The sequence below is a fragment of the Callospermophilus lateralis genome, chromosome 1 (assembly GCF_048772815.1).
Source record: "Callospermophilus lateralis isolate mCalLat2 chromosome 1, mCalLat2.hap1, whole genome shotgun sequence".
Classification (NCBI taxonomy): domain Eukaryota; kingdom Metazoa; phylum Chordata; class Mammalia; order Rodentia; family Sciuridae; genus Callospermophilus; species Callospermophilus lateralis.
The window spans coordinates 8,182,364-8,208,260 of NC_135305.1; the positions used below are offsets into that span (position 1 = coordinate 8,182,364).

Below are 25,897 nucleotides of genomic sequence, written 5' to 3' on the forward strand. Positions count from 1 at the left end.
TAAATCTTTGGTCAGTTAACTTTGCAATTTCTCTTAACATTTGAAATACACAAATGTGTGACAATATATGAAACACACCACTTGGCCATGCCACTCCAGTCTGATGTGCACACACTTCCCCTGTTGTTCAGTATTTTCTTTTTCCCATTATTAGTTGGTTCCGTCTTTAGTGTTCAACTGTTAAAATTTCCAAAGTTTATTTTTTAACCTTTAAGAATTTCACTTTAAAATTAGATTAGAAAATTCAAAGAACATCCTCTTTTTGATAGTACTTTTTAAATGATGAGACTTATGTTGAACTCCATTTATTTTTAGGCAGGGAAGAGGACAAGTACTCCCCATGTGCCCGGGAGGATGGTCCATTCCATAATTGTCAGATACCAAGACTGTTAGGTACAGTTAGTCAATTCTGCCTTTCAAATCTATACTGTTATTGATTTGCCTGTTTATTAATAAGAAATTTTTATTTTAATCTCCCAATATAATAATGGTTTTGTCAATTTCTCTTATAATTCCCTAAGGTACCTATCATATTTTGAGACAGTGTTAACAATACAAATTTGGAATTATGTTCCTGGTGACACAGTCCTTTCATCTTTAGAAATAGCTCTATAGCTCTGTTTAATCTAACAACACTGCTTTAGAAACCTACTGTATCTGATACTACTAAGTCATTCCTTTTTGTTGTTGTTGTTAGAATTTTTCTCATGACTTTTGTTCCATTTTCTACCTTTGTTTCTGTGTTTTGGTATGTCTACTGTAAACCACCAGAGCATAATTAATGGACCTCATAATCTGTGATAGGAAAGTTTGATTTTACAATTAAACTATTCTATAAGACTACCTGGATTAACTTCTACTATTGTATTTTGTATTTTCCAATTTTATATGCATCTCATTTTCTCCCTTCTATTAGAATGGTAATTTGCATATTCCATTCCAATTCTTTTATTATTTTGAAATTTTACATTCTATTTGAATTCTAGAAATGGTTATCTTAAAATTTGATATACATCGTCTCCGGCCTATTTGGGAAAATGTTTGGCCTTCATCTCATCAAGTATTTCTGCTGTTTTCTCCTAGTTATTCTGTTGCAGGTATGTTGGTCAAGTGCATGCTTCTTCCACACATCAGTTAAAAACTTCAATTATTTTCTGTCACTTTATCTTTGTTCAAACTTTTGCATTTTTCTAGATATACAGCTATGTCAAATTTGCTGTTAATTTTTTTATTTGCAAAATGTCTTGGGTTTTCCAAAGTGTTCCTCATCCTTATCCATCATTAATCATTTTGGATGGAATGAAACACTGTCTGTCAGGATCCTTTTATTTGAAGTTCTGGGGTCTGACTTTGTGGCTTGGAGCATGTACTGACTTCATGGTGAACTTTCTCCTATGCTTTGGAACTTTATTTTAACTCATGGAGGGGGGCGGGCTTTCACATTAATTTCCCAGCTTGAAGTACGTTCCACACACATTTGAGTTACAAATTCTCAAGACAGACTTTCCCCAAACCCTCCCTGCATCCAGAGCTCAGTTTAAATATTTTCTCAGTTGCCTCCCTGGCAGAGCAGGTTCCTTGAGATTTTTGCATGGTGCGAATTTTTTCAGCTCCCCGCCTGCTGTTCCCACCAGGGCTCTGTCTCCTCCTGTGTGGCTGCCACCAACCAGCCCACCTTTTCCCGAATCCCCACGCTGCCTGGGGTTCCCCTCATCTTTGCGCAAGGTCAACTGTGAATTTATGCTACATTTCACCCATCATCCAGTTCTAGGATTTGTTAGGCTATCTATTTCAGCCTGACTTCTGTTTCTTGGCAGTAGTATATTTTTTTGACTATTAACTTAAAAAGTTTTAAAAAACGAACCCAATGATAGCTTATGTGCAGTTAAGTGATACTTCTGGACTTCTATTAAAAGGTCAAGAGTGAACACCATGTTCATCTGATGGTTCTGCAAATGGTTCAACTAGAATCACCATCTGATCAAGAAACTCCACCCCCAGGCATCCACAGGAGGACAGACACAAATGTTTACGGCAGTATTATTCACAGAGTCAGAAGGAGGAAACAACCCAAATGTCCCCAACTGACCGACAGATAAACAATGTGGAATGTCCATGAAATGGAATACTATTTTACTCACAAAAACAAAATACTGGCATGTGCTATAACATGGTGAAATTTTAAAACATTACGCTAAGTGGAGGAAAACCAGTCATAAGAGACCATGGGTTCATCTGCTCAGGATGCCAAAATACAGACTTCGGCTGAAACACCAAACAACAGGAAAATTCATTCTCAGTTCTGAAGACTACAAGTCCAAAATCAACCATCTAAGGTTGGTTCCTAGCTTTCTGTCTCCTCACACAGCTATGTGGACAGACAGAACTCTTTGGTGTCCCTTCCTCTTCTTAAAAGGACAAAATGCTGTCAGACTAAGACCCCGGCCTCACAACCTAACTTAACCTTAATTATTCCCCCTAAAGACCATGCCTCCAAGACCCATCATTCAGGGGTGAGGGTTTTAACATGAATTAACATTAACAACGCAGTTCGCAGTCCCCAACACTACGTGTTACATGATTACACGAACATAAAACGTGCAGAGCAAGCTGATTTGGAAGTAGAAAGTGGGTTAGCAGGGGGAGACAAGGGAGTGACAGCTAGGGAACAGGATTTCTTTTTGAGATGATGAAAATATCTAAAATTGAATATGTAGGGTCAAATATATTGGTGAATATACTAAAAACTACTGAGATGTCCACTTTTGTATTCCATGTGAATTATATCTCAATAAAGCTATTATTTTTCTAAAAATTCAAATAATTCTAATCATAATCCCAGCAATTTTGGGGTCAACACAAACTATAAAGAAGAATGCAAAGAAACAAGAGTCAAAATAATCTTGGGGAGTGGGGAAGAACAAAGCTGAAAAATTCTATCATTTAACTTAAGGAATTCTCACAAAGCGTGCCTATAATCTCAGTGACTCAGGAGGCTGAGGCAGGAGGATCACAAATTCAAAGCCAGCATCAGCAACATAGCAAGACCCTGTCTCAAAATAAAAAATGGACCAGGCGTAATGACGCACGCCTGTAATCCCAGCACCTTGGGAGGCTGAGACAGGAGGACAGTGAGTTCAAAGCCAGCCTCAGCAATGGCTAGGTACTAAGCAACTCAGTGAGACTCTGTCTCTAAATAAAATACAAAATAGGGCTGGAGATGTAGCTCAGTGGTTGAGTGCCCCTGAGTTCAATTCCTGGTACGAAAAAAAATAAAATGAAAGAGAAAGAAAAGAAAGAAAAGAAAGAAAAGAAAGAAAAGAAAGAAAGAAAGAAAGAAAGAAAGAAAGAAGGAAAGGGTTGGGATGTGGCTCAGTGGTTAAGCACCCCTGGGTTCAATTCCTGGTAACAACAACAACAACAACAACAACAACAAAACGTCCTAAAGGCTGGGGATATAGATTATGGCATGCATGAGGTCCTGGATTCAATCCCCAACACTGCGTACCCCCCCCCAAAAAAAAGAGAAAAGAATTCTCATAAAGCTACAGTATACAATATTACAAACAAAAACAAAAATACCCACACTAATATCTCACATGAACATTAACATAGATGCAAAAATATTTGACTAAGGACCAACATATCAGTGAGATAGAGCCCTATAAATAGAAGTATTTGTGATTTAACTCTTAAAGGCATCAAAGTAGTTGATGGGGATAAAGTGTTGTCAGCAAATGATGCTGAAATAACTGCATGGGGAGCTCAACCTCAAAACCTAACTCACACCATACTCTGTTAACTTTAGTCAGACCATAAACCTAAACACTTAAACGAAGCTCTAGTAGGAAAACACAGAATATTTGTGATCTAGGCAAAGGTTTCTTAGGTTATAGAAAGCAAAAACTGTTGAATAAACAAAGGAAAACAACCAATGTAAGCCAGGTTTCCTTAAAATAATAATAAAAAAATTGTTCAAAGACATCAATAAACATTTGCTCACCCAAAGATATAAAAAAAGAGCTACTCTAATTAATTAAACTATTCTAAAACTGGGATGCAAGGCGAAAGAATTGGACACTGTAAACAGAAGACTCCAGGTCTACCAGCAATTGAAAGGCATTTACCTCACAGGGACAGTCCTCATGGGTGTGGACTTCTGGCCAAGTGTGAACCACGTCTGACAGAAGAACCTCATCAACTGTATTCGAATCACGGTGAGTCCGCAGAAAGGCAAGACTCAAGGCGCATCTGACATGGCTCTGATGATGTCAATCTTAGTTTGAACTCAACTAAACAACATGAGGAAACGTAATCAGGAAAGGAAAAGCAGATTCTTATTGTGTCTCAGAAATCTGTTCAGGGACCCAGCCCTGCCTCAGGTCCCATAGGGATGAGAGCCGAGGGCAGGGCCACCGGCACCACTCATCTGTTAATTGGGCAGGAGAACCAGTAACAGAGGAGGACAACAAGTGGGGTTTCTTCCCAAGAACTGGCCCAAAGGGTCCCTATGGGGAAACTCCAGGGCACGTCCTGCCTGAGCCAGGTTCACCTGCTGCTGTCCTCACAGAGGTCACACTGGCCCTCTACCTCCCAAGATGTGACAAGACAAATGTGAACAAGTCACTTTATTTTTTTTATTTTTTATTTTTTGAGAGTTTTTCATATTTATTTTTTAGTTATCGGCGGACACAACATCTCTGTTTGTATGTGGTGCTGAGGATCGAACCCAGGCCACACGCATGCCAGGCGAGGGCGCTACTGCTTGAGCCACATCCCCAACCCAACAAGTCACTTTAGACAGTGAGAAAAACAAAATATGACAATGTTTAGAAGAAAAACGGTCCCATTGAAGTAAACAAATGACAGAATATGAGAAAAAGTTAAAAATAGGAATTAAGAGCAAATGAGAAAAAAACAGATGAAAATAAAATCTAAAAAGCAATGATAGAAGTTTCGTTCGGTGGGCAAGCAGTTAGCAGTTGAGTGCCAAGGCTCTTTTTCACAGATCCCCAGAAGAGTTTCTTGGGCAGGAAAATCAAGGAGGACTGGGTAGCAATCTGGGTGTCTCTCACTGGTAGGGGGAAATGCTGAGATAGGTGGTGGCCTTAGAGCCAAGTCGGGTCAGCCTCCAAAATATCTCCTAGAACTCCCCTGCCATCCTGGAACATTCAACACCGGGCAAGGCACACTCTGCTAGAACAGTTCTGCTTGGGAGAACAACTGCTGGAACAAGGTCCTATCAGACACTCACAGGGCACCTGCCCCACGCTACGCACTGTAAAGGACAGGCAGAAAGAAAACTGCCCTCCTAGAGCTCTGTGTCACCCAGGAGCAGCCTGCACACAGCTGACTGCCATTCGGAGGTAGTGGCGGATGCAGCAGTCCTCTCCACCATCAGCAGGGGCCGGGAGATGCCCCAATGATTGTCACCCATAGCTACGTGCCTTTTTTGTCAAGTAAAAGATATCTGGGCAGGTCAAAAGCTGATAAGACTCCAAACACTTTCATTTTTTTTAAAAGTCAATTCAATTAAAGAAATAAAACTAGGGCTGGGGTTGTAGCTCAGTGGTAGAACACTTGCCTAGCAGGTGTGAGGCATGGGTTCAATTCTCAACACCACATAAAAATAAAGGTCCACCAACAACTAATAAAATATTAAAAAAAAATAAATAAAACTAAGGTTCTATTAAAATTCATTTGAAAGGCTCTACACTTCCCGTCTTCACATGCCAATAAATGGGGCATCTACACAAGATGGCAGTGGCAGAAGGCCTCATACCATTTGTACAATGAGTATAAAGTCAAATAAGAATAAAGTTCTTCCCAGTCTGTGGTTAGGTGCATTTCTGAAAAGAATATCCCACCCAAAACAAATTCACATCTAACAGCATTTTAAAAGCAAAGATGATTGTGATGAACTATAAAATTTAGATGCTTAGAAAGACGAGTATGTATGTGTGTATGTATATATGTATATATGTACACACGCACGCACGCACGCACACCACAAATCAAGTTTAGAAGAGTGAACATACCATATTTATACTGACCAAAAAGAAAAGAAAAAAAAAAAAAGAAATCATTTATTTAGGCAATTATGCACAGAGAGCAATTTCTGTGGGCTCTTGCTCCAAAGCAGGTACGTAATTCCTCAGTCCTAAAAACTACCAGTTCTTAGTGAAAGGTAGAATTTTGCAAGTGAGTATAACTTGGACTTGGTGTTTACAAAACAAAGACAAAAAACAAAAACAAGGATTGTTCAAAATCATCCAGATTAGAACACTAGTGCATACCTGTAATTCTAACAACTTAGAGGATCACAAGTCCAAGGTCAAACTCAGCAAACCCAACACTTAGGCACTCACTCTGCCACAGAGCTCCATCCCCTGCCCTTCCCTGCAGGTCTGACAGCTGTTTATAGTTCTGACAAATTCTTAGTGTCAAGGACTGAAGTTATTTCCCATTTTTCCCATTATTAAAATAAGCCAAAGAGACTTGAACATACAATTTGAATAAACTATTCTATCTTAAGTTAAAAAAATAAATTCCTGAAAGTATATTTTTAAGTCTTTAGAAGAGTGTCTCCAATTCCTCTCCAGAAAGTAGCAGACTACCGCTTCCACACGCTCTGCAGGAGCTCAGTCTCCCAATTCTAGTGCTAGTACCTTGTATCTTTAAAACTTTTCCACCTTTTAGTTAAAAAACCAAAATCTCCTTTTAAGTCTTGATTTCCTTAACAGTTGTAAGGCTGAACATGTGTCCACATGTTAATCGTCTGCATTTCTTTCTTTTTTTTGTGAACTATGTCCTTTAGAGCCTTCTAGAGGGATGGGTGAGCACATACACAAATGAAAATGGTAGTACACATTTGAAAAAATAAGAAACCCTTCCATGTTTAGGCTCATCTGATGTAAGTCATGCTCATCAGGTGAGGTGAGCAAACAAAATTAAGGCAAGTCTCCCAAACAAAAGAGTGCGAGATGAAGCAGCCCAACACATTTGTTGGGTTAGATGGATCCAGACGTCCACAGATCTACGACAATAGTCTATCTGATCTTCCGTTTGATCTGCTTTTCCATGAGATTTTGATTTCCCATGTGGAGAATAAGAGCCTGCAGCAGGCAAGTGAAGAAGAAAGGTTGGCACCTGGAGTGCTCCCCCTGGACCCAGAAGACAAGGCGGGAACTCTGCAGACCTAGGGGTGGTGATGGCCAAGACTGAGACAACTGGCAGGTGGACCAACAGCAGAGGCCAGCGAGTCCTCACACACTGTCCCTGCAATGCACAGGCTGCAGTCTGCCCAGGGCTCGGCGGGCTGACTCCTGGTGAAAAAGGCACCCCTCTCCCCGTGATCACGGACTGTGCGCCACGGAGGATCACGTATGAATTCTGAGTGCACTTCTGTGACTTACTCAACAGCAAAAGTGGTGAAGACAAGAAAGTAGGAATCCTTGGGCTGGGAGAAAGAGGACTTCAAAAAACAGGCTAAGAAAACACCTGAATTCCAAGTTTATGAGAGCTAATCTAAGACATCAAACAGGCACCGGCATGGTTCTCCCCGCCCCCCCCCAGGACAATGCGGTTCACCACGCCTGGTCTGTTGAGCCACTGGTTTTCATTCTTGAGAAGAAACTCATGGAAGGGTGTATTTGCTATCACAAGTCCACATGCTTTATTCTTAAAAAAAAAAAAAAAAAAAAAAAAAAAAAAGCTTTCCTTGGTGAGACTTACTGCTAAGTAATTACCAAGATGTTTCCCCCTAAAGTATTACATGAAACATATAAGTCGAAATAGGCAAATTCTGGGTAAAATCTCTGATTTCTCCACCTTATTTATTTGTTGCCACAGTCTCTATTTCCCGGTTTTATGCCCACCAAATCATCCAAGCCTGTCTTACCCAAGAGTTAATGAACTGGTGGGAACAGCCAGACAGTCAAGATGCTTCTGTGATTCCTTTCTTTAAACCTCTTTTGTACCTATAATAACATCAAGCAAATAATGAAACTCTACTCTAATGGTTCCATGAGGAAGAATAGAGACCCACTGTATAAGTGCAGAAACCTCCCCCAATCTAGGTGGAAGGCTTTTATGAAAATGTGGATCAAGATCATTTCCAAAGTTTTGTCTCTTAGTTATTACACCAGACTTTGGGATCCAAAAAACAATACTACTTTCTTTCTGGAATCATAAGCGAACACAATAGCAGTACCTGTTCCCAGGGAACAAAACCAGTGCCTTCTCTATGAATGTGTAATCTATGGAGAAACCTGTAGCTGCACCTTCTGAGGCTATCTATGAGAAAATAATTTGGAATTTTATGTCCAAATTAAACAAAAAAATATATCAACATGGAAATTTAAACTGATTCCCAGGGAGGCTAACATTATGATTTAGATAGGTGATAACTACAAAACAACCACAATAACCACAACCACAACCAGGATACTGAATGCGGATTCTTATCTGAAAACTTGGGACAGGTGACAGGTAGACCAAGAATCAAAAAAAGAAACAGAACCCTCCAACACACAGCCTGATATCTAGAAGAGCTTGCTGGACTCCACACTTCCCTCCACTAGTTGGGACCCATGCTTGTTTCTGGAGCCCAGCACAGAATCTGATATGTAATGGTATCAATAAACTAAGAAGTTTCACTACCTATTTCAATTTCAAATGGAAAGAAATCTGTTATTTACCCACTTACTTGGACAGTACTATGTTGCACTGCAAAATAAGAAAAAAAAAGTTATCATAACCACCTGTAGTGTCAGCCATGACAAAAAACCAGATGTGTATACTAGTCAGAAAAAGAGCAAGGGCTTGAGGTTAAAACTTGAGAAGAAAAAAACCTTTGAGAAGGGTATATAAACAAATTAACTGAATTAGATGTTGCTCTTTATAGAGGCTGGGATTTTTTCCCCCTTTCCCTAAACTCCCCTCTTTCCTTTGCCATTTTGAATTGGAAAAAAAAAAAAAAATCAAAAAAAACATTTAATAATCTCCCTCCTATTATAGTAAACACAAATGCCAGAGGCCCCTAGAGGTTCTAAGAATACTTGTTTCACATCCAGAAGTAGGTCAATTTCTCTAGAAAACGCATGTGTCTTCCAAATACAAGTAAAATACACTTTGGGACACCCATTTCCAGCATCGACAGAGGCTCCCTTCACCAGTCCTCAGGCTGAGCCGAGCCTGGGGTCAGAAGTAGAAGGTTCCCAGCATACTGCCTGACACCCAGGACTCAAATTGTAGCTCTTATTTTTTAGATAATAGCTGAAGAATTAAATTAAGATACTTTAAACTCAGTTTAGATTTTCCAACTTCAATAAATAAATGAAGCTATTATTTTCTCAAGGAAAACTGAAAGGAAAAGAATAATACCCAATTTAAGAGTGGCAGTTCTGGGCTGGGGATATGGTACAGTGAGAGTGTACTTGCATAGCATTTTCGAGACTCTGGTTTTGAGCTTTGGTACTTCAAAAACAAAGAGTGGCAGTCCTTAAAAAAATTCAAGTTGCAGTTATCAGAATAGTTACAAATTATAATTATTTATAGAATAAAATAATTCAATAATTCCTGAAAACTGGCCCTTCCTTAAAAGTATTATACATGTCCCTTGCTGCGCTGCCACTAGGACTTATTTTTTAATATTTTTTAGGTGTAGATGGACACAACACAATCCCTTTATTTTTTTTGTGTGGTGCTGAGAATCAACCTGGGTCCTGCCCATGCTAGGCGAGCGCTCTACTGCTGAACCACAATCCCAGCCCCAGGATTTATTTTTAAAACATTTTTCTCTTCCCCTCCTCCTCCTCCTCCCTAATCTCAGGGGAAACAGAATTATCTTTCTTCCCCATCCTAGGCAGAATTATCAGTCCTTGAGCACACACCCACCTCAGGAATGAAGTAAATCAAACTTAGGAATGGTTCCAAAAGATCTAAGAAAAGACTGTCTCCCAAATTAACAAGTGAATTACAACTCCAGACAGAGAACTGGAATGTAGCCTTTGAATCATCTTTTTAAAAGGACCTCTTTTCCCCTGATGGGCAGAATCACAGCCTCTGGGACAGGAATCCCCTGTGTTTCCCCTTTGCTAGCAAAGCAATAAAACCCTTTCCTTAAAAAAATAAAAATAAATAAAAACCTACATGACAATGACTTAGAGATTCCACTCAGGCAGAGCCCCAGGGGAACAGGGGACCGTGATGTTCATACCAGCACTCCTAACAATCCAAAGCAGAAATAAGCCCAAAGCCTTCAGTGATGAATGGATACACAAATGTAAAAGGGCCATGAGATTCACTCATCAAGAGAAACAAGGTTCTGACAGTGCTACAAAGATAAGCACAAGACACCACCCCATGGCAAGAAACTAGACACAAGGCCTTGTGCTCTGCAAGTCCATTTACACCAACAGCCCATCAGAGACAAATCCAGAGACAGAAAGGAGACTGCCAGGGACAAGGGGAGGGGAATGTGGAGACTGAATGCTAGTGGGAACAAGGTGTCTTTTTAGTAATGAAAATGTTCTAAAATTAACATAGTAATAGTAGCAAAACTAAATATACTGAAAACCACTGAACTGTACACTTTAAAATGGATGAATTCTTTTTCAAGAAAACTAATTTTTAAAAAGTGTTCTACAATGTAAGTGTATTTACATATGTATCCCATACAATAAGTTTTAATTAATTAGAGACAGTTTCATATCTATAATTAATGTTAATTTTTTTAGGATTCTAAAATATTTAAAATTTAAAGGTACACTATAGCATCACATAACCTAGTTTGATAATCACTGAAATCTTCATTAAATTGGCAACTTTAAAGTCCTAAAATCAGTAGCAATCTGCTCTGAGTTAGCTTTAATTTCCATTTTGTATCTGTATGGAACCAAGACCCTCTAAGTAAGTACATCATGACAGCAGGAGCTACGTCTTTCATACCCTCATAATCTTTGTGGTTTGCAGCACAATCCCTTGTACATATCTTGGACTAAATAATGAGTAAAATGCTTTATTAATAACATATTCGTATGTTGGAGCCATAATGGTCAAACTTTCACTCCATGTGCTGTTCCTTTTGATCAGGTCAACAGCTGCCTGTGAAGGCCACACGGGAAATACTTCAGGCTTTGTGGGCTAAACTGTTTCTGATGCAACTACTCAACTCTGTCCCAGAACAAGAAGGCATTTAAATGAACCAATCCCTGCTTAAGCCAGCACTGTCTCTGGAACTTTCTACGTTATAGGCACATTCCAGTATCCCACTACTGAATATCTGAAATGTGGCTAGGAACTGAATCTTTGTAAATTATTGCTGTCCTTCAATATCCAGGACCTCCTCCATACCAAAATCCAGATTCTCAAGTCTCATATAAAATGGTGCAGCATTTGCACATAACCTAATGCACACCCTCCCATACCCTTGAAAGTCATCTCTAATGATTTAAAACACCTAGTGCAATATGAACAACTGCTATACTACACTGTTTGGGGAATGATGACAGGAAAAAAAGTATGCACATATTCACAACAGAGATCAAAATTTCCCAAATATTTTAAATGGCTGGTCTGTGGAATCCATGGACACGGGGCTAGTAAATGTGGAGAAGCAACCTATTTTAAATGTGAATATCTGCATGTAGTTGGTGGCTACCATACTGAACAGCAATGCATGAGATTACTAGTCAAATCTTACCTCTGCTCAAAAATTAAAGCAAAAAACAAAGTTGGTGAGTGTATTATAGGATGAACTGGGAAGAGTAAACATGAAGTAAGATTTCTAATGATTCAAAAATCAAAATGGTAAATAATCAAAATTCTTAACAAACAAATCTCAGCTCAAGCAGGAGGATACGTGTAGAGTTCCATGTATCTGGACTTGGCCATGCTTTGTCTGGTGTACACTTGCTGGATTCCAGCTCTGAGGTCATCCCAGATCTGGTCAAGGCCAATCTGCTTCAGTCCATGGGGATTCTGACTCCTGTTTGATGACATTGTGAGCAATGTTCTGAAGTCGTCCAGGGCAGCGATCCTTATTCAAGACACAGCTATTTCTCCATTAGTTGAAAATATACAGTATCATTCCAAATTCATTCACGGCAGCTCAGAAAGGATGTCCTTTAAGTGTGAAGAATGGAATCTCATTGCAGGCAAACCTGAAGAAGAAATAAAGGGAATTAATCTTTTCTAACATCCCTGAGCAGGTAACATGGTGACACACGCTGACAAAAAGACTGAATCTGGGCATCAGCAGGCACTGCTCTTGCCCTGAGGAAATGTGAAACATTCATTACACAGTCCATGTGTAGAAACATGTTCACTTGACATTTCATCCATAATTCCTTCACTCATGAGAAAAGTTGGGTAAAACTTTGCACAAGTAGAAACTGTTGCCTTTCTTTACTTCTAAAATTATCAATATACTTAAAATATCATAACTTGACCTACATAGGCATTAGGAAAACAAACTTGAAGAAAAAAGGTCAAAGGACATGCTCAAGAAATTCCCATGGGCTGGGGATGTGGCTCAAGCGGTAGCGCGCTCGCCTGGCATGCGTGCTGCCCGGGTTCGATCCTCAGCACCACATACAAACAAAGATGATGTGTCCGCCGAGAACTAAAAATAAATAAATAAATAAATATTTAAAAAAAAAGAAGAAGGAAAAAAAAAAAGAAATTCCCAGAAACACAAATAGCAAATAAATAGGAAAACTCATTCAATCTCAATAACTATGAGTTTTAGTAATTTTTTTGCTTATCATTTGACAAGAAGGTGAATGTTGGTGAAGGAGAAGATGAGAGGATATGGGCACTTCCTTGTAGAAGAGAATTTGGCAAGAACTATCAAAATTTACAACGTGTCCTGGACTTGAAGCTCAGCTTCTCACCTACTAGGTAGATATGGGCGAGCTGCTTAAATTCTCTAAGCTTCAGCTTTCTACATGACAAATCACTTTCCTCAAACGGCTGTTGTAATACCTAAAAAAAGATAACGTATGTAAAATATTTATACACAGAAAATGTTTAACAAGTGGTAATGGCTATTATTTCCAAGCACATGAAGCTACTGTGAAACACAATCTATGTTTCAGATCTTGGATCCATAAAGGCCCTTGGTAGTCAATATATATTTTTAAAATTTTTATTATTAGGTACCAGGGATTGAACCCAAGGGTGTTTTAACCAGCCCTTTTTAATATTTTATTTAAATACAGGATCTTACTGAGTCGCTTAGGGCCTCACTAAGTTGCTGGGGCTGACTTTGAACTCACAATCCTCCTGGCTCAGCCCCTCAAATGCCTGGGATTACAAGTGTGTGCCACCATACCTGGCATCAATATTGTATAACGCTCTTAATACTGTATAATTTAATGCTTCTTAATGCTGGATAAGTTAATGTTTCTTGATACTATGTAAGTTAACACTTCTTAATGCACAGCATATTTCAGGCATACTTGTAAGGGTTGTCTGTGTATACCACATCAAAATGTGAAGGTTTTGAATACATATTTCTGGTTTAAATCAAGAAACACTTCTGAATTATTGTAATGACCATTGGAGAGCTCAAGGGATCTAAGACAACAAGGGCAACAAGGTTGCCAGAGCCTGTGGATCCAGGTCTGAGTTGCCATCAGGAGTTCAGAACATTCCATGTCTCTCCACATCACTGGGCTCCGAGTAGCCCAAGGCACATTTAAGGACCTTGGGGGTTGTGCCTATGGATAAGTTTGAACTACCAATACCTGAATCATCTCTAATACTTATAATCTAAGCTTGTAGGAGTTAACATTTTCTGAAACCACACCACTGAACTCAAATAGATATGTTCAAATGTGAACTGAGAACATATCTAGCAGAAGGACTCCTTGAGTACAAAGAACTAACAACTCAGCAATCGCTCTGCAAATGTTTCTAATGTGGGTCTTGAATCGGTCCTTCTTTCCTCTGCCTGGGGAGGATCATAGTGACATCCTACTTGATAACGCTTAGCACATCTGGACTGGCACTTGCCACCTGACCATGGATGGACCTCTCTCTTCCCCAACCCTGTTCTAATTTCCCACTTTGACTGCCCAAACTAGCATTAACAGGAGAGTTAATTCTACCTTGGATAAGCTTTCTCACATGCATCTAGATGTTCTTTGACTTTTTCTTCTCTTCTAATTTCCACCAACAACTGAGGAAAATGTTCTCTGCCTCTAGCTCCATTCTCCACCATCACTGCCCACCTGTGTAGTGGCAACGCCATTGTATCTAAGCGTCAGAAATCTGGGAAGGATGCTGGTGCCTCATCTTTCATATTCAAGCTACTGATGTTAGCTGTCAAGGCTGACTTGCTCAATGTCATTTCCTCCTACGGTAATCTCCATGATCCCTTACCTGGGCCACTGTTTTAATAGTCTAAACAGAGTCTGGTAACTGTGTCCATTTGTATGCTCTCATCCCTTTCTGACCTACCTATCAGTCTAAAATTGTTGTCATCCTAATTCTGAATAAGCTGTCATCCTAAGAGCAATGGGGACACCAGAGAGTCAGAACAGGAAAATCCTAATGCAGCACAACCAGACCCTTCTTTCTGCCCACTTGCATCTTACAAAGCTCCCCTTTTTTTTCCCAGGGTCGACACACAGACTCCTCTCCTTCCTGGGCTGGCTTGAAATGTGCCTCCCTGGTTTAGACCTTTCACAGGGAGTCATTGAGTGACATGACTGACTGTGTCAGGCCACTCAAGAGTTAAAGAGCAGCAAGGTATTCACCAATGGCACACAGACATGCACTGTTTTTGCTGTACTGGGAGCCAGAGCCTAGAATCCTCAGCATAGGTACATGGTCAGAATATTCCTGAAGGCCACCTGGGGCAAGTGCTAATGGTAGACACACCTCACATAAGTGGCAATGAAGACAGTGTCACCGACAGCAGCACAGAATCCTCAGACTCAGAAGATTAAATATTGTTAAGTGCATACTTCACCACATGGTAAATTTTCTCAACTTTAATATTTTGACTAAACATATGTATTAATGTTATTAATGAAACTAATGTATTAACTTTTTTCTACACTGGAAAAATGTTCACTTTAACTGTCACAAAGAAATGATGTGCATAGATTCGGACTATTTAATTATAATCTATATTCTCAACACCCTAATCTTGCACCAAAGACAGGTAAAAAATTATTTTTAAGTACTACTAGGGGAAGGAAAAAGAATCTTCATTAATGGTTGCCCCTTTTGCAAAAAAGAAAAAAAAAGGCATAAAATGTGACAATTATGTGGTGAAATATGACACTCAGGTGAGATTGACTGGGGAGTCAGAGAAGAGGTCAGGCTTGTGTATAACATGGGACCTTCCTTTCTTCACACTTGTCCAAAGTGGTGGCCCATGCTTGTTTCCTCACTGTGACACACTGCTTCATGGGTGTGAAGATCCAGGGCATACTTTCTCTTTTGCCTACCAGGTTATGTTGAAAACCCAGTAGAGAGCCCAGCACAAAGCTCAAAGTTTTGCACATATAAAAGAATAAATTAAGGAACTGAATAGTTGTAAATTTCTAAAAGATCTACAAATATGAAAATCCAATACCATAGAGCATCTAAATTTGCTCAAAGTCCCTTAAGAATCTCTACAACAATCTCTATCTAGTTTCTTTTAAACTTCTGCCTTCAAACATTCAATTTTAGACTAAAATTTACTTCCCAGCTGAGCACGGTGGCACACACCTGTAATCCCAGCAACTCAGGAGGCTGAGGCAGGAAGATTGAACATTAGAGGCCAGCAACTTAGTGAGACCATAAGCAATTTAACAAGACTGTTTTTATTTTTACTTTTTAAATTTTTTTAAAGAGAGAGAGAGAGAGAAAGAAAGAATGAGAATTTTTTTAATATTTATTTTTTAGTTTTTTTGGCGGACACAACATCTTTGTTTGTATGTGGTGCTGAGGATGGAACCTGGGCCGCACACATGCCAGGTGAGCGCACTACCGCTTGAGCCACATCCCCAGCCCTAAGACTGTTTTTAAAAAGGGCTTGGGAGGGTCCCTGGGGAGTGGCTCAGTGGCAAGAGTGCTTACCTTGTACATGTGAGGCACTGGGTTTAATCCTCAGTACCACATAAAAAAATAAATAAAAATAAAAAAGATATTGTGTCCGTCTATAACTAAAAAATAATTTTAAAAAAAGATATTAAAAAAAAAGGCTGGGGATGTGGCTTTGTGATAAGGCACCTCTAGGTTAAGTCTCTGGTACCCCCCCCCAAAGAAAAAGTGTTTTTAAAAATAAAGACAAACACTAAAATATCCCAACAGTAAAAAGGAAAAGGTCAGTATACCACTTGTCCTTTCGAAAGTTAAAATACACCAAACAAAAACAGCCAGTGTGGATTCTCCTATTAGCACCTCTGCTCTCCTGTCCTGCATATGCAATATGTCTGACGTGTGTTCTTCACGTGTTGTTATTCTTTATATTATACTTCTGATCCCTTGAGTCATATGCATCCTTTTCATGTTCAATGTCAGGTTTCTTTTATTATACACTCCTACATCCAGTTCTACATGTGATAACTGAGCTACACATTCAGCTTACATTCAGAGTAAGGTGAGAACTTGGCAAAACCTTCTAGTCCTGATGTTATATATTTATTATTCTCCATCTATCCATTCCCTTTTTCTAGTTGAAACTACTGAATATTCAAAGTCTACACGCTGACGTTCTGAGGTTTTCAAACATTCACAAGTCCTTACCTATGTAAGTGGGCAAGTGTAAAGGGGATGACCTTACCTTATATTTTTAATATCCCCTGGAGAACCTCATACCTACATACATAAAACATTTTTAACTAATACAGCAAAGGAACCTAAAAGTAAGTCTAAATGAAAATGTCAAATGTAAGCACCACAAAAATGTCTGAAAAGAGTGGCTGACCAGCAGCAGTAGATCTGCTGATCTCAGGCTGGGCTTCTAGGGCAGATGTTGAGACCCAGCTAGGGTGGAAGATGCTTCTTAGGGATGCACACCTGTGAGAGGAAGAGCAGGAGCTCACCGGGCAGAGGGAAGAGGACTATGGTGTCGGCCCACCAAAGCTGTAGTCAGTGCTTCACCTGGTGCCGCAGGCCAGCCTTCTAACTGAATGAACTGACTGCAAAACTGCATGGAGCAATGAAGCAGAACACAGGTGCCCACAAAAGGCTAGTCTGGCCAGGCGTGATGGCACATGCCTGTAATCCCAGTGGCTCAAAGCCATCCTCAGCAAAAGGGAGGGGCTAAGCAACTCAGTGAGACCCTGTCTCTAAATAAAATATAACATAGGGCTGTGGATGTGGCTCAGTGGTTGAGTGCCCCTGAGTTCAATCCCCAGTACTCCCGCCCCGCAAAAAAGCTGGCTTATCTGTCACAATGTTGAATTTCCAGAAATGTACCACTTTAGGTACCCTCTACCTCATATCCAGGCCATCAAAAACCATCAATAATCTTAAGCAGACTTCATAAAAGTCAAGTCAAAGGCCAAATGGTTTTAGGTAAAAGGTTAAGACCTTTACCTAATTACACCATGTAGTCAGAAAGCTTAGGAGGTCCGCCTAACCTACAGATAATGACAAAAACAAAAAACAAAACACACTTAGCCCATCAGGCTGTTTTGAAAGTACGCTTGGCATTAGTGTTCACCAAACTATGGTATGAAGGTCCGCAAGTTTCAGGACACATCTTCAGATCCTCTACTGCATGACTTTGGAGCAAGGCCCCAGCAGCTGGCAGACAGGAGGTCACCAACAAGGGAAACAAATGCCAGTTCAAGTGGCCACAGGTCCCTCACCACTCACAAGCCCCCTTCAACTCCACAAAGACCGTTTTCCTGATAGGTGATCAAGGACAGGACACCCAATTGTACCTTCACACACTCTGGCCACTGGTTACTCAAAGCTGTGCAGATTGCCACAGCATATGCTGTTGTCCTCCTTCAGTCATTTCATCTTAGGACAATGAGAATGGGATGGAACACAACAGTCAAAATAAGCAGGTCTAACAAAAGAAGGGGGACTGGATATTTAAGGACTCGTCTATCAGAAAAACCTCATTCCAAAAGGAGATAAGTCAACTGATTCATTAAACAAGCTTTCTAACAATGTGAACTGTGAACTAAGTAGCCCATTTCAAGATTAGTGTTGTATAAGATTCCTTCACTGAGTAAAATTATCAACTAACTCAACAACTAAAGGACCTCCAAGAATCCTGAAAATGTATTTCCTCTTTGATACTAGAAATTCAAAGTTTTACCCATGCATATTGAAAGGCCTTTTAAAAAGTGCACTTACAAGTCTTCCACAAAACACTAATTGGAACGTCAACTGAACTGAACACCAAGGGAATCTGGGAAGTAGCAGCTCTAGTCAAGTGAAATACTTTGTTGCTACAACACTTCAGAAGCCTTAATGACTGAACATGTCTTATGAACTGCCCAGAAAAAAATATTTTTAGTATAAAACATTTTCACTCAAACTCACTTGGCCATAGCATTTATTTTCCAGAATGTATCTTGGACTGTTTCTCAAGAAAATCTAGAACTGCAAGGAATGCCCCCACCCCCAAACAGTGTTATTTGTGTTGACCACCCCCCCCCGCCCAGCTCTCTGGGTACCACACACTGTTCTGCAAACTTTTTCACTTAAAAATGAGCTACACCTCACTTTACTTAATATAATACAGAGAGCTATATAATATTTTATACTCATTGAACTAGTAGTCTCCTACTAAAAAGCTTTCAAGTCTTTTAAACAATTTTAAATAATACTGCAAAACACGCCTTGCAAGTATTTATTTTTTGCCTACTTTAGGAATGCAGATAAAGACCTACCTGTATCTACATGACAACTATCAGGTGAATTATGACGCCACCTATTAGGACAGGAACAAACACAGCAGACTTGAAGGTTACCTGGACAACTGGCCACAGGGGACTACAGCACAGAAGAGAAGACTGGACTGGCTCTGGGTTTATTTCTAAAAGATGCTGCTTGATTCTGGGAACCACCAAAAATCACAGAAATCACAGCTAATGAATGGGCTTAAACAGTTCTGAGTAACATTTAAGAACCGACTGGGGGACTGGGATGTAGCTCGCTGGTAGAGTACTTGTCTCATAGGCACAGGGCCCTGGGTTCAATCCCCAGCACTAGGGTGACAAGGAACCCAGAGAGTTTGTAACTGTGAACTAGAAGCCAGGAGATGAAAAGGCAGTGGTTTGGTGGCTGGGCCTAATGAGGCCACATAAAACTGCCATTATCTTTTCCTATGACCTTGAGCAGATTCCTTTACGTCTCTTCACCTGCCTATGGACTTGCAGTAAGGCTGTTAAATGAGGCGACAGTGCTTGGCAGATGCTATTTCTGTCATTGTCATTATATCTGAATGTACCTTCTCAGTTGAGTTTTGTGTAAGTTGGTGGTGACCTTAACAAGAGTTCCAAACTAGAATGGGCTAGGTCAGCATGCCTGTCATCTCAGGCGTGGAGGATCTCTGCAGGCTAAGGCAGGAGGATCACAAGGTCAGTCTGGGCAACCCAGAGAGATCCTATCTTAAACTAAAAATGACTGGCGGTGTAGCTCTGTGGCACAGCATCCTGGGTTCAATCCAAGAAGGAAGGAAGGGGTGAGGGAAAGGAAGAAATTGGAATAGGATGGGAGGGCTAGAAAAGCAGACTAGGAACACTGAGAAGGATGAACAAACAGAAAGGCCATGTGATCTGCCCCCAGACCCCAACAATTCTCTCTCTGCCTTTAGAGAAAATGGCACAGGATGGAACAGGAGGCAAGGCTGGCAGGCAGACATGCAGATCACTGCTCTGCAGGGCAACATCTGGGTGAGAAACTAAGGCAGGGCCATGTCTATGAATGACAGGAACAAAAAGAACCTCAAGGAAAGGAGGCAGGACACCCTGGCAGGCTTCCCATGTGAAGGGCTGCTGCCTATGACCATAGGTGTTAAGAGTGAGGGAGGCTCTGGACAGGGCCAGAGGGTCCACTGAACTTCTAGATCTGGCAATTAGTGGTGGCCACTACACAGAGGAGAAACAGGCAAGCCACAGAGCTTCCAAAGAGTCACTTCTGGATTCTCTGTGGTATGAACGAACAGGTGTGGACCATGAGGCCCAGGGATGCTGGAGGACAATGGAACAGGTGTACCTGAAATAGCTGTGAAAAGTCTTCGTCCTTAGTAAGGGCTGGGAGGAAGGTGACAAGAGGCCACGGGTTGTTTCCTATTGGTGACTAGGACTCCAGAGTGCTCCTAGTCACAAGTGGAGCGAAAAGTGAGGGAATGGGGCACAGGCCTTGGCCAGAGGACATCCCAGGCAGCTGGGACACACCAGTTCAGACGATGGAAAGGTGACCTGAGGCTCGCAACCAAATACGGGAGAGAAAGGACCACTGGTTTCAGGAGGCTGGCCTCCACCTTGCAGGATCTGGCCCCAGAGGGCCAGTGTCTCTTCACCATATCTGACCCAAACAAGTTGCGTTGTCTCCTCATGCATCACTCCCCTGGCAAGTCCTAGAGCTCCAAGAAGAATGCTACGCTCCCGAGTGATCAGTGAGTATGAATAAATCTCTACTTGCTGCATCACAGACTGTAACTGTGTCCCTCCTTAAACTCTTCAAAACCCAGACACCATTTTTGCCCATAAATGTGAAATATTTGCCTCCATTTCTATAAATTAAGACCAAACACATTTCCCAGATACTACTGCCAAAGCCAATGTTGAAGAGTGTTAAACTGAGATGATTCAAATCAGAGTTGTGACAGGAACACAAGAAATAAGCTCTTTCAAGAAAAGATGACAACTACTCTGGTACAAATTGGTAGCTTTTGAAAAAATCTACAAGTATAGAAGCAGCAAGACAAAATGTTTTGGTATATCATTAAAAAGTCTATATTTGAGTTAATAAAAATAGTTAAAATTCACTATTAAATATAAAATAAGACTCAATTCAGCTTATCTAGCTCAGTGACACTTTAAAAAATATTCCTAGACACTACTCAATAAAGTAACTTTTAATTTCCTAACACCTGGTGGGAGCAGGCACAACACTCAGGTGTGAGATGTGAAACGTGCAGTGAGCACCTCAGACCTAAAGAACCCCCGTTTCTCCTCATCAGGAACACACAGGCACAGCAACTGTGCACTGCTTAGAGAAGGAAAAGAACACTCTAGAAACAACCCTCCATGCTCCCCGGCAGGAGACTCACACGGAAGCCATGATGGGACAAAGCCATGATGGGACAATCACACAACACCATACACAAACGAGTGGACTGCAGCTACTGCTTGGCAGCCGCGTCTCTCAGAATCCACGTGAAAAAGTCACAGAAGGCACATGACATATGGCACCATTTCCACACATAAGATTAATTTTTAAAAAGCATTTTTACAAAAGAAAAGCAGGTTGGAGCTCCCCCTGCCATTAACTACTGGCCACCATGGTTTCATTGCACTTATGTTTTAGAAAGAAAATAAACAAAACCAAACCCCTACTGTTGATGGTACATGCTTCTGTGGGTAAAATGACACGATGACTGTATTTACTTCTAAATGCTACGGGAAAAGAACTATGAGATGCAAGGGGCACCGAGATTTCTACACTCCATAATTAAAAGCTAACAAAAACTCAGCCGAACCACACAACATATAAGGCGATGAGAGAAAGAAAAGCAAAATGAGCCAGGGGACAAACAGCCATGAAAGACCTGCGGCAGGAACAGCTCGGGGAAGCCCTCGGAGCCTTCACAGCTGGGGTCCCGGGGGCTGGCTGTGGGCCTGTTGCAATCCACTCGCTTCTCAGCTCCTTGTGCAGCACCCTATGTTTTATTACCATCTCTTTGACATATCCAAAAGGAAATTATTAGCGGCTGAAGGGTTCCTGGGTGTGAGAAGAGTGAGCTCCATGCGGCCCGTGGGGGACACTGCAGGGGAGGTCACTCACACTGCCTGGAGGAAAGGAAAGGAACGCCTGGAGGTGCAAACCTGACGCAGTTACCGTCAGCATTTTAGGAACAGGCTTCTTAAAAATCTGAGGAGTAAGAAAAATGGCAACTAGCAGCAGGTGCTGCTGTGACACCTCCGACCCACGTGGCCGCTGCATGCCTTGGCCAGTTCCTCTTCCCTCCTTTCCCCCATGTCTTTCAAAGGCCACAAACTCCCATGTTCCAAACTCTTGAATAGAAGCCTCAGTTACTCCAACCCGAGACCCAGGAGTGAAGCCAGGGCTGCCCTCCCCTCCTAGCCCCCACAACCCACCCACCCTCCCTCCCCAGGCCTTCTGCAAAGCTGCTCATTACAGGCTTAGCCTGTGGGTTGGTCTCTCCACCTCCTGAAGGAGCAGCAGCAGCTGCCGCCTGTCCTCACCCTCTTAAACCCATTCACTTCTCTTTATTACTCACAACTGCTGGGGTCCGGACATTCTCTCTCCTGGAGTCACTGACTAAGGGGTCTAAAATGCTTTGTCACCAGTCTCGCCCCTCCAGTCCACACTGCTGCCCAAGGAACTTTCTTCCACAAACAGGCCCTCGTTTTGAATGAGGGCCAGTGACCTTCTATACTCTGCTTATATACCCCACGCTCACAGCCACCTCCTCCAGGTTGGAGCCATCAAACAGAATCATGCCATGGCCATTTATCAACTACGCAAGGGAGAACTCCTGCTCATGGGGGCTCCTCCACACTGTGCCACCAGAAGCTCTAAGCACTAACTCACCAATCCTCAGACAGCTACGCTCTCTACACGACACTACCGACATCTCACAGATGAGGGCACTCAGGCTCAGAGATGTGAAATCGTTTGCCCAAACCCACTCTGCCACTCATCAATGGTAAGGATTCCAACCCTGGAACTACACTCTAAAACCCAGTTCTTTCCACCCCCTGCTCAGTGCTGCAGGTGAGTGTTGCTCATTCCATTTCCCTAAGGACACTGAGAGCTACCCTTCAATTTCAGATTACAAGCTGACTTCCAAGGGAACCATGCAAAAAGACAGTGAGTTTCCTGACATAACTGGGTAATAAGTCCAAACTGCTACTAAAGAGCAGGACAGGGAGAACCATCAAACTCACACACTTGACTTTTATTTACACTAAATTCCAAAAATACTTTAAACTTTCATTTCAATTTTCACCAGTTTACATCTGATTATTAATTATTTTTAATTTTAGCCAATTTTCCTTAATCCAGAAGGAACTTTAGCTTAGATGACAAGACAAGAACTAATATCTTATAAAGACAGAATAACAGTTTATGCATTCAATAATTAGAGTTCTACTTATACAACAGCCAAGAAAGGCATTTACTAGTTTAGGTAAGACTCAATGACTTGATTACTAAAATTCAAGGTTTATACCTCAACATTGTAAAAGCTATCTATGCTAAGCCCAAGGCCAACATCATTCTAAATGGAGAAAAATTGAAAGCATTCCCTCTAAAAACTGGAACAAAACAGGGATGCCCTCTTTCACCACTTCTATTCAACATAGTCCTTAAAATTCTAGCCAGAACAATCAGACAGACAAAAGAAATTAAGAACTCAAACTGCCACTAATCTGCCAACGACATAATTCTATATTTAGAAGATTAAAAAAAAAATTCCACCAGAAAACTTCTAGAACAAATAAATTCAGCCAAGTAGCAGGATATAAAAACCAATACCCCTAAATCAAATGCACTTCTATATAAAAGTGATGAATCCACTGAAAGAGAAATTAGGAAAAAACTACCCAATTCAAAATAGCCTCAAAAAAAAAAAAAAAAAAAAAAAAAAAGCAAACCTCGGGAGTCACTAACAAAAGAGGTTAAAGACCTCTACAATGAAAACTATAGAACACTAAAGAAGAAAACTGAAGAAGACCTTAGAAGATGGAAAGATCCCCCATGCTCTTGGATAGGATGAGTTAATATCGTCAAAATGACCATACTACCAAAACTCTTATACAGATTTAATGCAATTCCTATTGAAATCACAATGACATTCTTCATAGAACTAGAAAAAGCAATCATGAAATTCATTTGGAAAAATAAGAAATCAAGAATAGCCAAAGCAATCCTTAGCAAGAAGAGCTGAAACAGGAGACATCACAACACCAGACCTTAAACTATACTACAGAGAAACAGTAACAAAAACAGCATGGCACTGGCACCAAAACAGACATGTAGACCAATGGTAAAGAATAGAAGACACAGAGACCAAACAACATAAATACAGCTATCTCATACTAGACAAAGGCAACAAAAACATACAGTGGAGAAAGGATAGCCTCTTCAACAAATGGTGCCGGTAAAACTAGAAATCCGTACATAGCAAAAGGAAATTAAACCTCTCTCTCACCATGCACAAAACTTAACTCAAAGTAGATCAAGGACCTAGGTATTAAACCAGAGACCCTGCACCTAATAGAAGAAAAAGTAGGTCCAAATCTTCATCATGTCAGATTAGGCCCTGACTTCTTTAACAAGACTCTTAAAGCTCAAGAAATAAAATCAAGAATCAATAAATGGGGGGCTGGGGTTGTGGCTCAGAGGTAGAGTACTCACCTGTCATGCGTGAGGCACTGGGTTCAATCCTCATCACCACATAAAAATAAAATAAAGATATTGTGTCCACTTATAACCAAAAAAAAATATTAAAAAAAGAATCAATAAATGGGATGAAGTCAAACTAAAAGCTTCTTCTCAGCAAAAGAAACAATCAATGAGGTGAGGAGAGAGTCTACAATATGGGATCAAATTTTTACCACATGCACATCAGATAGAGCACTGCTCTCCAGTATACATAAAGAACTCAAAAAACTTAATACCAATAAATAAATAAATAAACAACCCAATCAATAAATGGGCTAAGGAACTGAACAGACACCTCTCAGAAGAAGATATACAAGTGATCAATAAATATATGAAAAAATGTTCAACACCTTTAGTAATTTGAGAAATGCAAATCAAAACTACTCTAAGATTTCATCTCACCCCAGTCATTATGGCAGTTATCAAGAATACAAGCAATAATAAGTGTTGGAGAGGATGTGGGGGAAAAGGCACACTCATAATTGCTGGTGGGACTGCAAATTGGTGCAACTACTTTGGAAAGCAGTATGGAGACTCCTCAGAAAACTTGGAATGAACCACCATTTGACCCAGCTATCTCACTCCTCAGTCTATACCCAAAGGACTTAAAATCAGCATACTACAGTGATACATGCACACCAATGTTTATAGCAACCGAATTTACAATAGCTAAACCGAGGAACCAACCTAAATACCCATCAATATATGAACAGATAAAGAATCTGTGGTATACCTACACAATGGAAGATTACTCAGCATTATGGCATCTGCAGGTAAATGGATGGAGTTGGGGAATATTATGTTAAGCAAAGTAAGAATGGAGTGGGGCGGGGAATGGGAAGAATGGCAGAACTTTGTATTGGGCAAAGGGGAGGGTGGGGTTAGGAAAGATGGTGGAATGAGATGGACATTGTTACCCTAGGTACATGTACGACTGCACGAATGGTGCTTCTCTACATCGTGTACAACCAGAGAATTAAAATGTCACGCTCCATTTGTGTACGATGAATTAAAATGCATTCTTTTGTCCTGTACGATTAAGTAGAATTAAAAAAATAATGAATTAAAAAAAGAAGAAATACAAGGTTCTCAAAATTCACACTTGAAAAATTTAAAATTATCTCCTTTCTATATAGAACTAGAGGAATTTCTATTCAAAAAATTACAATTAACAAGAAGCATTCAAAAATTAAATTAGGAATGGAGATGGAGCTAAGTGGTAGGATGCTTGCCTAAAATGCAAGAGGCCTTAGGTTGGATTCTCAGCACTGGGGACAAATATAGTAATAAACAG

The 25,897-nt window shown here is 40.6% G+C and overlaps 1 protein-coding gene across 2 annotated transcripts in view; it reads right to left on the bottom strand.

The window, feature by feature from the left end:
- Positions 1–25,897, bottom strand: part of Cul1 (cullin 1) — a 90,951-nt gene that overhangs the window by 43,560 nt on the left and 21,494 nt on the right. For both annotated transcript variants that reach the window (XM_076832353.1, XM_076832342.1), the window contains exon 2: positions 11,864–12,164. In XM_076832353.1, coding sequence (XP_076688468.1) covers positions 11,864–12,003 — 140 coding nt within the window. In that variant the 5' untranslated portion in view covers positions 12,004–12,164. The remainder of the gene's footprint in view (positions 1–11,863; positions 12,165–25,897) is intronic.